This window comes from Sus scrofa, chromosome 14, assembly GCF_000003025.6.
Source record: "Sus scrofa isolate TJ Tabasco breed Duroc chromosome 14, Sscrofa11.1, whole genome shotgun sequence".
Lineage (NCBI taxonomy): Eukaryota > Metazoa > Chordata > Mammalia > Artiodactyla > Suidae > Sus > Sus scrofa.
The window spans coordinates 99,624,841-99,638,044 of record NC_010456.5 but is presented as its reverse complement, the minus strand read 5'-3'; the positions used below and the strand labels follow the sequence as shown (position 1 = coordinate 99,638,044).

The 13,204-nt window shown below is 39.3% G+C and overlaps 1 protein-coding gene across 2 annotated transcripts in view; it reads right to left on the bottom strand.

The window, feature by feature from the left end:
• Positions 9,657 to 13,204, bottom strand: part of MINPP1 (multiple inositol-polyphosphate phosphatase 1) — a 53,963-nt gene continuing 50,415 nt past the window's right edge. For both annotated transcript variants that reach the window (XM_001927672.4, XM_021072285.1), the window contains exon 5: positions 9,657 to 13,028. In XM_001927672.4, the coding sequence (XP_001927707.1) occupies positions 12,635 to 13,028 (394 nt within the window). In that variant the 3' untranslated portion in view covers positions 9,657 to 12,634. The remainder of the gene's footprint in view (positions 13,029 to 13,204) is intronic.

Sequence of the window (13,204 nt, the reverse complement as noted above, 5' to 3'; positions counted from 1 at the left end):
ACCTTTTTAGCTCAGCAAAGTTCAAACCAGCCATTCGAAAAGGCCAATTTTGTGTGAAAAATGAAGTCATTTTATAGGCTGAAGATACATGTGCTTGGCATATAAGGATGTTATTCCTTTAAATATTTCCTTGAATATATTCCAGAGACTTAAAAAAATCATTTAAAAATGATTTATAACTCTGGTGAACACAGGGCTTCTTTATGTCATTCCTCCTTTGTGGACAGACTTCGTGATTTCCAAAGGCACCCAATTATATTATTGAAAAGAAATACAGTACCCTTGTCCCTTGGCTGACCTGCTCGTCATCTCAAACTGAAACTCATTTTTAGTGCCAACAAAGCACTATTTCACTGAGAACAGAAATACCCTCATTCCCTCTGGTTTTGAGTTGTCCTACCACATTCAGTTTCTTTAGCTCTTTTGCTGAAATAGTCCAGATAAGAATAATTATGGGTCAATGCCCTTTCCAAAATGATATATAAATGATATAAAACGTGGCCATTTATACTAGTCAATAAAGGTTTTAGGAATGATGGACCAACACCAGTTTAGATAATTTCTATTAAGACAAAAAATGACTAAACCCAAATGGCAACTCTTCTTTGGTGGAAGCATGAAGATATAAACAATCTACTCAGGAAAACAAGTAATTTATTCTTTCCTGTTGAGGAAAGGGCTGATGCAGTTTGATGGGTCACTTAGTGTTCTGGACAAAGCTTTGAGTCCAAAGGAAGTCTGTCTAGTGTTGGAATCCCAAACATCAACCATAAAGTGTGGGCAGCATCTTGGGAAACAGCAAAACTTCCTTCCACCCTCAGAGGGGAACTCCTCCGAGGCTAGGGGGAGGTAAACACACTGCTGACTGTTCCTCAGTATGTGTGAGGAAGGAAGGAGACACGTATAATGCGTTAAGAACCCTCCCTGCAGAGTCAGATTGCTGGAATTCATCTCCCAGATCCAACGCTTTCTGACCTTGGGAAGAAACTTCTCTCTGATCCTCATTTTTCTCATCTACAAAATGGAAATGATAAGCGGTCTACCTCATGGATTATGGTGAGGGTCAGTGAGACCACAGGTGAATGATTTGGTCTAAGGCCTAGCACAGTAAGGACACAATCTGTTGGTTCTTCCTGGCCTGTTAGGATGACTGGAAATCAGTGAAACTATCTGTTGGCCTGTTGATGGGCAATGTTTCAGCTTTTGACCATAGCTTCATCTAGACAGATTTCCATGAATAACGTAAGTCATAGTTAAAAAAAAAAAAAAAAAAAAAAAAGAGGAGTTCCCACTGTGGCTCGGCAGGCTAAGAATCCAACTAGGATCCATGAGGCGTGGGTTCGACCCCTGACCCTGCTCAGTAGGCAAAGGACCTGACGTTGCTGTGGCTGTGGTGCAGGCTGGCAGCTGCAGCTCCAATTCGACCCCTAGCCTGGGGACTTCCATATGCCTGGGGTATGCACCCCCCCCCAAAAAAAAGAGCAGAGATTACAAAGGGAGGGAGGAATGACAGGGACTCAGGATTTCAAATGCTTCTCTTCTTCCACTTGCTTCCCCTCGGCCCTCTTCCCACCTCTGGTTCTTGGGAGAAACAAAAACTAAAGTACAAAAGATAGGCCAGGAAAATGCACATTATAAAACTTGGGCCTAGACTCCCATGCAGACTGTAATGAGCCAAGCTGGCCCTCGTGGAAGATCCTTTCATGTGCTCCTAGGGCCTAAAAGTAGCAGAGCTCCTGTAGCCCTTTCCTCACGAAGCCCATACCCAGGATCCTCAGGAGCTCACTGCTATAGCAGCATGGATAGGGAGATGTGGCAGGTAAGCAAAGAAGCAACACATTCAAGAGATCACGTGTCCTTCACTCTGTGCTCACTTGGTCCAGGCTTTCTCAGCGGGCAAGTGTGAGCTCCAGGATGCCTGGCCTAGAGGAGCCCATCAAAGGAAGAGAAAAAGTCAGAAGACAGAGCCAAGAGCAACCAGCATACCTGGCTCAGAACTTTAACTCTTTCAGTTTATTCGACATTTATTTTGTTGAGCCCCTGTTATGTGCTGGGCACTTGTTCCAGATGCTGAAACTCATCCATCCCAGTTTAAAAGTCAGTGAAAACCACAAAGAAGATTCAAGGCCTGGACCCCGTGCACTTCAAATCTGCCCTCTTTTTTCTCAGAACCTTACTCCTTCTCTTCCTGTAAATGGCTTTGCCCTCTACCCTGACACATCCTGAGGGCAGGGTGAGAAACAAGAGGAGAGGGAGCAGAGGGCAGCTTTAAGCTTCTAGCTGGCAAGTTAACAGAAAGCATCATGAGAGGAGATGATTTTGGTTGTTTTTCCTGATTTCCCTTTTTCAGCGCTGGGGTTGAAAGCAATGATGCTGCTAATCCCAGTTGGTTTCTGCTCTCCCAAAGCCTCTTTAGATTTTTAGGCACAAGAGCCTCAGTTTTTCTCCCTCAGTTCCAAGTTATTATGAAGCTCATATTTCTGTCATTGGACTATCATCATCTGGCCCCAAATAGAAAACTAGCATTTCATCTGGATTAGGGAAACGTGGCTTGCACCAGCCAGAAGAGATTCACATAGAGAGCCTGTTAGATTTAGGAAATGATTTGCCTGCTTTACATCACAAACAGGAAGATTTTCATATAAGATTAGCCAAGAGGAGTAAAACTCCACTCAAATGTCAAGAGCTGAGGTGAGGCAAAGGGCTACAAAGAAGAAAAAGATGTTCCACCCGACACTTCCTTTCCAGGCCAGTCCTGATCAATCATCAGTTATGCCAATGCAGGTCCCTAAACGGAGCTGGAGGCTCAGTGCAGAGCTCGGCATAACCTCTTCTAAATCATTGCAGGGCTTGGTTTTTTTAAGTTGTTCTTTAAAATTTCCACTTACTTACCTATGGCCATGATCTTTAAAAATTTGATCAACTTATACTAACACGTTTAGATTTTAACATTGGGGTTTTGAAATGGAACTACTTCAACCAACTACTTTAAAAACAAAGGATAGAATTCCAAGGGGGGAAAACATAAAAGACAAAAAAACTCCAGGCCTCATGATACGCGTTTCCCCTTGTTCTATCACTTACATACCGTCTCTGAAACGCTCTTAATTTTCCAAATAGGAATTAAAAGGTGAGATGTGAAGAAAGTAAGTCATCCTCTTCAAGTCACAGAGCTAGTTAGTTGCAGAGGTCACACCAGACCCTACGATTGGACTTCAGTCTAGCGCTTTTGTTCTCACAATACAGCCTTTCTATTGTCCACAGACTGGTACCCTAACCATTCTATAAGCTAGCTATTACCATATCAGAACAGGAGTTTGCATTTCTTCCATTGGCTTAAAAAAGTTATCAGTTTCCTGCAAGTTTCAGGTCTTGTGGCTTTTAAAAGCCATCTTCTTAGATCGATCTAAGAACCACCCCCTCGACCTCATCTCTTCCACTTCTGCGTCATGCATGTTGCTTACACAGATGACCTATTCCAGTTTTCTAAGATTATGATTATGCAAAAAATCTTCTTTCTCAATTGCTGCCCTTTCTCTTAGCATCATAGGAATCAACTTTCATGTCACAGAGATTCTACTTTTGAAACCTTACCAAATCTTCTGTTTGGAATTCCAGAAAGTAGTATAAAAGTCAGCTCTGCCTGGAAGAAAAACTGGAGAAATTCTCAACGTTCTAGTGAGAAGACAGGATTGAGTGGATGTTGCATGCTGTGGATTTGATTTCTTGATTGTCTATTGGGTTTACAATGAGGAGAGTTGTGAGGTATGGCAGAAACAGCTCTTGAGTCAGAAAGCAGAAAGCAGGTTTTCAGTCTCCTACACTACATATTAGCTCAGTGAACATGGACATAAGTCATAGGTTATAGGTTATACAAAGTACAGAATTCAGAATTAGAATGGACTTTAAGGACCTTGGTCCAATAGCCTTGTTTTACATAGGAATAAACTGAGGTAAAGAGAAGTTCAGTAATTATCCCCAAATTTGGAAATAGCTACTAATATTAAAAATATGTATATAACTGGATTTCTGGTCAAAATGACTCAATAAGTCCACACTTCATCATATCTCTTCTGCTCAAATAGTAATAAATAAAATATAAAAATCAAAATAAAGAAAAAATATGAAGGGCCTCAAAAACAGATTACATATTACATGAACCAGAAACTGAAGAGTAACATTGAGCAGTGAGAGGGGCTGAAGCAGGCAGAAGTGAGACAGGAGGGAAGGGTGCAGAGTACAACTTTTAAAAGAATGATTTGGCCACTGAGGATACGACCTCAACTGGTTAGAACCTACTAGAATCAAGATGGAAGAAGATTCAACTTCCAGTGGCCCTTGAGCCTCCTTACACACTCACTGGAATGTGTTAGCTAAATGACACACTCACAGGCGCCATGATAGTTCTGAGGCTGACCATAAAAGGCCAAAAAGTGGGCAGTGGCCCAAAGCCTTGAAATCCCCACCCCTTCCCCCAAATAGTTGGACTAATCCTCCGTTAGTCTATGAAATTACCCAGCCCCTAAAAATTAATCACCCCATATTTGAGGGCCTCTCTCACCTTTTGAGATGGACCACATTCTGCCTATGGAACATGTATCTCTGTTTTCATTTTACTATGACTCGCTCCTGAATCCTTTCCTGTTCAAAGCCAAGGCCCCTCAGTTGGCAGCCCATCTCAGGAACTTACCCAAGACCTGTGACATGATCGTCCTCTCATGCCCCATTTTCCTGCAACTTCTTCACAAAGGACATTATTAAACTTACTTTTAACCTCTCACTTTGTCTCTTCCTGAATTCCTTTTGTGCTGAGACATAAAGAACGTGAGCTCCCCCTATCCCCCAAAACAAAGAATGTGAGCTTCTTTAATTCCTGAGACTAGGTGTGTAGTTTCAGCTGGGAGATTGTGGGTTCGAGTCCCAAGTGAGGTGTGCAGTTTCACAGCTGCATACAAATATTGCCAGTGGACAGGCTGCACTGTAACCCAGGCCATTTGAGATATTTCTGACTCATTTAACATAATACCATCTCCCCCAGTATCCTATAAACAGAGCACCAAGGCTGCAACTCCTTCCCTTCTTTTGTTTAAACCTATTGATTAATTCTACCAGTTCAAGAAGGAATATTCCTGGTTGGTTGTTTTTGGCTCATAGGGATCTCAATTATTTCCCAGTTCACTAGTGGCTTGAGTTTTAGTTTGGATCAGAGGCCATGCTTGCAGGTCCTCTTTCTCCTGTAATTATGTCCTGGTCTTCTAAGGAGTTGTTGTCCCAAGGACCCCACCTCTTGGGTCTCAGTTCTCCTGTGAGATAGTCCTCACCTTTGAATGGGCAGCCTCCAGCACTGCATTGTAGACATCTTGTGTACAATCACTTTATTTTTCCTGTTGTACTTTGACACAGCGTCTGAAGTGGCTGAACGTGTAGTCTAGACACTCCTCTCTAATGCCAGTGCCTCTTCAGTCTTTTCTAGTTCCGGCTGAGCTGTATTCCTTTTCTGTGCTAGTTCCTGTGAGTGCATAATAAAGGCCATGCAACAGCCCAGGCAGCTTGCTCACTTTTTTTCCACTTTTGCTTTCTCACTGCTTCCATTGAAATATTTACCAAGCCCTCTGGCTTTTTCCAGGTATCTCCATACTTAGGCAACACCTGAAGTTCTATAAGCAGCCAAGTCACCCCACATGGAACTGGCTGGCTGGCTTAGGATTTCCTTCATTGGCCATGGGCCTTCCCCCAGTGGGTCCCTATACTCATTCCTGCATTGTTTACATTTTCATGCCTGGCTTGCAAATTGCTGGAAGGCGGGAGGAATGCAAAGTGCCCACCAAGTTGAGAAGGCATCTGAGACCAAAAACACAGGCAGGCAGCTCTATGTAATCAGTGGATTATTTTATTATAGGTAACTTACAGGGTGGGATCAGGATCAAGTGGACAACAATCCCGAAGTATTTACAGCTGTGCTCTGCACTGCTGAGGGGCAATTGGATTAATTTTACAGTTAACCTAGAGTATGGGGGTAGTAGCTACTTGGAAACAGGACAAGTATTCCTGAGATTCATGAAGGGGTAACTAGTCTCCTGGGCACCGGGAATACATCAGCTAAACTTTTCATCATTGTTTGGGAACTAACAGAACATAGAGGCCACCTGGTCTTAATGATTATTTAACAATACCTATTAACCACAAATCCTTGAAGACAGAGAAGTAGTTCACTGCACAGCATCGTCCTGGGTAGGGTCAGTGGAAGGAGAAACTGTAAGGGCCCAAGATGATGTCAGTTATGCTAATAGCCTTTCAGAGATCAAGTTTTATCTTCAGGTCCTCAGATTGGGAAGTATTTTTCTGAAATGTCTGTATATAAGAACACTCTACTGACACAACAATTGGTCATGTGGCATTTGCTGTAACACACATTGTTATTACAAAGACGGTCAAAGTGGTGCACTCAATTTATATGGTAGGGTGGGGCAGAGCTTTACACATGCAACTTGCAGCAAAGTCTTGCCTTTTGAATCTCCTAGAATTGCTTATCACAGATGTTCAGTAAAGCCTCTACCAGCTGCCATTGCTGTGTGCTCCATAAGCCTAGCTTTATGGACTCCAGGGGTGCAACATGGGAGTGAGGCTATGAGGGCTGACCTAAGTAGCTGCTTTACTGAATGAAGTAGTAAAAAGGAAATAAGTACACAATATAATTATAGTTCCTATTATTCTGGAATTCAAACAATCTAGAATCTCCAATAAGGTCTGAATGTGCTATGCTTGGAAATACTACAAATACAATTCTAAAGGATGGTTTGTAATACAACTACTAACCTGCGCTACCCTCCTGGTTAACTTAGAAAGCCTTCTACACCAGTTTCATACTGCAGTCAGCTAAACTGGAGATATTATGAACAGATCGGACTTGGAAAAGGTCATGTGTGAGGCTCTGATTATACTTGTATCCCTCCCATTTCCTGCTAAACATACAACTCTTTAGCCTCCGCAATTATAGCTGATGGCTACAAAGAAGGTCAAAGGGTGGCATCATCTTCAAAAGCTTTTTTTTTTTTTTTTCCACAATGGGGGGGCAGAGTCAAGAGATTTAAGTAGTTTATGACCAGTTGCATTACTTAAAACAATCTGCATGCTGTAGTGTCCCAAATGAACTAAGTTCAAATTCCACATTTACTACTAATATAACAAATTTGAATAGAGCTTAAAAGTTTAAAAAAAAAAAGGCACTTTAATTCTCAACATCAATTTCCTCATTTGCAAAATGGGTCTCATACTATCAACTTCATAGTTTATAATGAAGATTAAATGGAGTAACAGGAAAACACCTTCCATACAGTTCTTGGCAGATATTGATATTTCTTGTACCAATAGCAACTCTTCAATCGCACACGATTTATTTTATAAACTAGTTAACATCATGTACATGGCTGGATATTGAAAATTATGATGATTTTTCTCTTAAGACTAGCTTTACACCTCTATGTTTGGGCAAATACTAACAAATGCATATACTCATATCTACAGGAATGCTTATAAAATACTTAATAACCAAGGAGTTTGTAGATCTGTTAAACAGTTTTCTGAAGCTCATTTAGGTCCATGGATTGGAGAAAGGTCTTCCAGTCATACTTCTGTTTTTTCAAGAGTTCGGCTGATAGCAGCCAGACTTGAAAAGCAAGTACTACTTAATTTCCTACCTCCTGCAATGACTGAGGCAAAAAACTCTATCTCCCTTACTAGAAAGACCTGAGCCCTGCAACTGGACTAAAATGGGTGTAGAATCCCTGCTCCTTCTGATTCTCTATCTACACCTGGGAGTTTCACATCCTGTTTCTCTCTCAGCAAGGAAAATGTAGGGAATTGTTTCTCTCCTTTCTTCACTCCTTTGCCCCAAGGATCTCAGTATGTCTCTTCACATTCTTTTTAGTCATCTAGCCCTGAAGCAACAAGCAAAGCTGTGAAATGCAGTTGTTTTTCCACCATGGGTAGCACCTGGGTGTATTTAGGAGGCTAAAACACTCTAAAAATAGTCAAATTAGAAAACCTGGTCCTCATCGTAATTTCCATAAGGCAAAGAGTGACAGAAAATTTTAGGGAGCAATAATGCAGACAGAAGGAAAAAAAGCACTACCTTGTCTCACCAAGACTACTAGTCTTCTCGCCTTCTCAGGAAGGCAAGGGAAAGAAAAAAAAAAAGTTGTAAGGGAAAAACCCCTAAGGGTCATTCAAAGGAAGAGAGACTATGGCTAGAGCATAATTAGTGTTCATCCTACCTCCATTTAGCATGTTTCTTATCAATTAAATAGAACTTGCTCATCTGCATGTATCAAGATAAAGTTCACCAGTATTCACTTATATAATTTATATCAAAACTGGATTTCCAGAGTGAGAATGTTTATTGAAAAGGTTTCCAAAAGCACCCAAACTGTTATTGCTTGGTCAAAAGACAATTGAAAGGTTGATAGAATGAACTCTTATAAAAAAAGCAGAGAGAATCTATAAATCCCAACTTAATTTTCCACATTAATTGTAATGTAAAATAAATATCCTAAAGAAAAGTTCTCATTATACGAGGAGTATTATTCAACTTGGAAGGCTATCATTCTAATGAATAATTATTTGTTCTCCCAGCACAACAAACAAAAATGCAAACATAAACTGCTATTTTAAGTAACGGTTTAAAATCTGGGAATAGTATATGGAAGATGATGAATTGAAACTAGTTTTGGGAATAATAACATTAAGAATCCTTCTACCCTACAATGTATTAGTCCAGTAATGATAAAATAGTTGAAGCTTTAAAAGTTAACCTCCTCCCAAGTCACCAGATATGAGGTCCAAACTACAAATCTTTTTTTTCTTTCTTTCTTTTTAAGGCCGATCCCTCAGCAAATGGAAGTTCCCAGGTTAGGGGTCAAATCGGAGCTGCAGCTGCTGGGCTAAGCCACAGCACACAGCACCTTAGGATCTGAGCCACATCTGCGACCTACACTGCATCTTGTGGCAACGCCAAATCCTTAACCCACTGAATGAGGCTAGGGGTCGATCCTGCATCCTCATGGATACCAGCTGGGTTCTTTTTTTTTTTTTTTTTTAGGGCTGCCCCGCAGCATATGGAGGTTCCCAGGCTAGGGATCTAATTGGAGCTACAGCTGCCAGCCTATGCCTGAGCCAAAGCAATGTCAGATCGAAGCAGCGTCTGCAACCTACACCACAGCTTATGGCAATGCCAGATCCTTAACCCATTGAACGAGGCCAGGGATCGAACCTGCAAACTCATGGTTCCTAGTCAGATTCGTTTCCGCTGTGCCAGGACGGGAACTCCCCAGCTGGGTTCTTAACCCACTGAGCCACAACAGGAACTCCCCAAACAACAAATCTTTTAGCCAGAACATGATATTTTTTTTCTTGCTGTGGAAATCTCTCCAAAAGTACTCTCTCCTTCTCTTTCTTCTCCCCTTTCTCTCTCACACACACACCAATTAAAAAGTAGTTTAAAAGACTGATGAGACAGTGCTTAAGGCTGGATCGAGCTAAGAGGTGAGTGGAAGGAAATGTTTGAGTGAGAGAAAAAGAATAGTTAGGAAAGAATTCAGTGATCTGTGATTCCATGAGAACTGAATGATTAAATTCAGGAAGCGGTAGATACAGGCAAGTTATATCATAATGTAAATATTTATTTTCAGCTTAAATTTGGCAGAACACGGTCCAAATTCCAAGAGTCATTCATGAACTACGTGAAATACCATTTTAGAGAAATATATTCCAAAAATTTACACTTACATATTCTGGTTTGGTTGTAAGTGACTCCCAAATATTTAAGGGCATACATCAGTTTTGCAGTTTACAAAAGGAAAGCACTCAAAGATATCATAAAAGTTGATTTTAATCTGAAAAAAATGAAGCTCTTCTTCCGTTACAAGTTGAGTTTGCTTTCATTGTTACAATTTAACAATTTGATTTCATTGTTACAATTTGATTTCATTGTTATATAAAAACAGCATCAAGTAAATGATTATGTGTTGGAGAGCAGAAACTTCAAAATGACTGTAAAAAACAGTATAATGCACTGCACACATCAAGTTGTAAAACAGACAGAAAAACTACTGATGTCCATAGGCTATTCATGAATTGACCAAAATCTCAGAACTGATAGTGATATATTTTGGCCTGAGTAATTTGGCCACCTATTATGAATGAACTCTTGCTAGCCAAAGACTATTTTTCAAGGCTCAACTTCTTATATATCCTATCTTAGAAAGACCTGTTACTTTATCTTGAGATTCTTCAGTTTTAGGCATGTCCTAAGTGAGAATAATAGCACCAAAATAATGTCACAACTTCTGTAACATTAGCAAAAATGGACCACACTTATCCTCCATCCTGAGATATTTTACATACCAATAACTACAATGATAACTATATGGTCCTATTTAACAATAAATTAAACAATTCCTATAACTTTCATAGTCTATGAAAAGTTTAAGAATCAAATTATTTAATGTTCCAGACACCAAGTAAATTTAAGATCTTTTAAGATAACCCCCTTGAAAGAAAAACTAGGTTCATTCAACTTTAACATGCCTGTAAACTCAGTCTAGTGTTTGTACATAAAAAGGAGACACAACAGGTATTGATAAGCTGATAGCTATTAGTTTGCAACAAATGACCAGGATGAAGAAAAGTCTTGAAAAACAAATACAGCAATTAAAATAAATAAATTATTCAAGAGTGATATGCATAGTGTAAGTCCTTTAATAGAAAATTTAAAATTCCTACAACACGACAAGTTTTCAGAGTCAAGCATGCGATGGAATGGTGAATACTGAATTTCATGTTGGTGGTTACCTCCAGGAAGGGAGTGAAGGCAATAGCATAAGGGAGGCATACAAAAGTCCTTGATTTTTCTTATTTGGATCTAAACCAAACATTATAATGTTAATTTTGATAAAACAGCAAAATGGGCATGAATTCATTATACTATTTTCTTCTTGTCTGCCTACTTAAAATCTAAAAAAAGATTAATACTGGACCTTTGCAGGAACAATCATCAGTGTATGGATGCATCAACAGTATTTCCCAGCTAATCACCTATTTTATGAACATCATTCATTTGACGATCAATGATCAATAGATCAATGAACTATGCATCTTTTTGTAATTTCAATATATAGTTGTGACAGTTTTTTAGATTTCTAATAAAATGAATTTCCATTTTTCTTTAACAAGGGAAAATGTTGAGGAAATTTCTATTAGAAGAAAATTTCCTTATATTGCCTTAGTCAAAGCTGGTTGAAATTCTAGCCTTTTACCATCAATTACTGTAACTGATGCAGAAAAGACCTGGTAGTAAAGTCACAAGAATTCTGTTTATTATTAAAGCAAACGCTTTCATGACATTTGACAGAGTTCAGAACAATTTCTTTGAAATGGGTTCATATCTGTGAAACTAAGCCCGCCAGGATGAAGTCTTTCTTTACCAAAAAAAAAAAGAACAAAAAAGAAATTTAAGCCACAAAAAGATACATTTCACAAAATGGCAAAACATAAAAATACAAGCCAAGTGACAGAATAAAAAAAAGGCTAAGCAATGGATTTCAGAAACTTTGATTCCATTCTTCTGTCTTATTGCTAATGGTCCTTTTTGTCCTTCCATTGTTATACATATAAAACAGGTATGATAATAAAGAATGGCTTTGCAAGACTTACCAGAAGGTTGAAAGGAATTATTAAAACAGTGTTTAAATACTTTATAAATACTTTTAACAAAAATACTGGATTATCACACTTTTGTTATCCTTCAGTGAAGGTGTTCTTCTAAATCAGACTCTATCTTAATATTGTTTCAAATTCTCAACTAGAGGTAAGCTTTCTTCCAAAGCGATATTCTCAGTGAATCGTATTTCTTCTGTTTGTCTTTTTGCCATTTCTAGGGCCGCTCCTGTGGCATATGGAGGTTCCCAGGCTAGGGGTCTAATTAGAGCTGTGGCCGCCGGCCTATACCACAGCCACAGCAACGTGGGATCTGAGCTGGTCTGCGACCTACACCACAGCTCATAGCAATGATGGATCCTTAACCCACCGAGAAAGGCCAGGGATCAAACCCACAACCTCATGGTTCCTAGTTGGATTCGTTAACCACTGAGCCACGACGGGAACTCCGTGAATCATATTTTTGATTAAGAAAGGCAATGCTAAAACTGTGTTATCTGAGGAAAAAAGAAAGAACTGCAGCACAACTGGTAAAGTTCCTAGACTTAAGCCTGTCAAGTTCCAGACTGTCCAACTGATGTAAATATTTTGTTACTCCAGCACTTTCAAGTATTCTGAAATCATATTCTATCTCAGTGTGAGATTTCTTACATAAAATGGGAATAATTTAATTTCTGTAAACATTTGTAATGTCAGTTATCTCTTTGAATAGATTTTTTTTCCCATTAAGAGAGCTGTTCCAGTGAAGAATCATTTCTTATAAAGCCATGTCCAAACTCCAAAAGAAATATTTTTCTTTGAAGAGACAGAAAAACCTAAGTAATGCTAAAGCTTTCTGTAGCCAGGGACTGCCCACCTAGTTCAAACATGTGATCACTCCCTATAATAGATTCCTGACAAATTAAAACTGTTCTCCAGTTACTCAAAGCTCATCAGATGTGTTCACTTTTGGTAATTCACAATCTTCAGTGGTCTGACAACTCTGAAGGATGTCCTTATAGTGGTTCTTCAGATCTTCATACAAAGAAACAGTTTCTTGTGAGTGAGCCAATGGTAACACCTTTTCATTCAGTAACATCTGCACTCGGAATTCTTCTTTAGGTGTCTTGGCATTTTTACAATGGTAAAGCACAAATATTAGGTTTGAGGCATAGGGTACAATGTGACCACTTCGGAACTTTCGATGCATTTGCTCTTTATAATTATAAGCTGTGAGGGGCTCCTTGTCTTTGAAGTAGCCCATGAGAGAAAGCAGTGGAAGAAGAGTCTCTGCATGACCAAACTGAAGGATGACTGGAGAGGAAACTGGCTGAGAACTTAAAAGAGAAATAGAGAAAAAACATGGATAAACATAATTTTACATACATAATAATTTAACATAATAGCTTTTAAACATACCTACACTTAGAATTAGTATACAACTTTCTCATCTTTTTAAATTTTTTTAATTTTATGTACATAAACAACAATATGGTTGAAATTGTGACAGAGA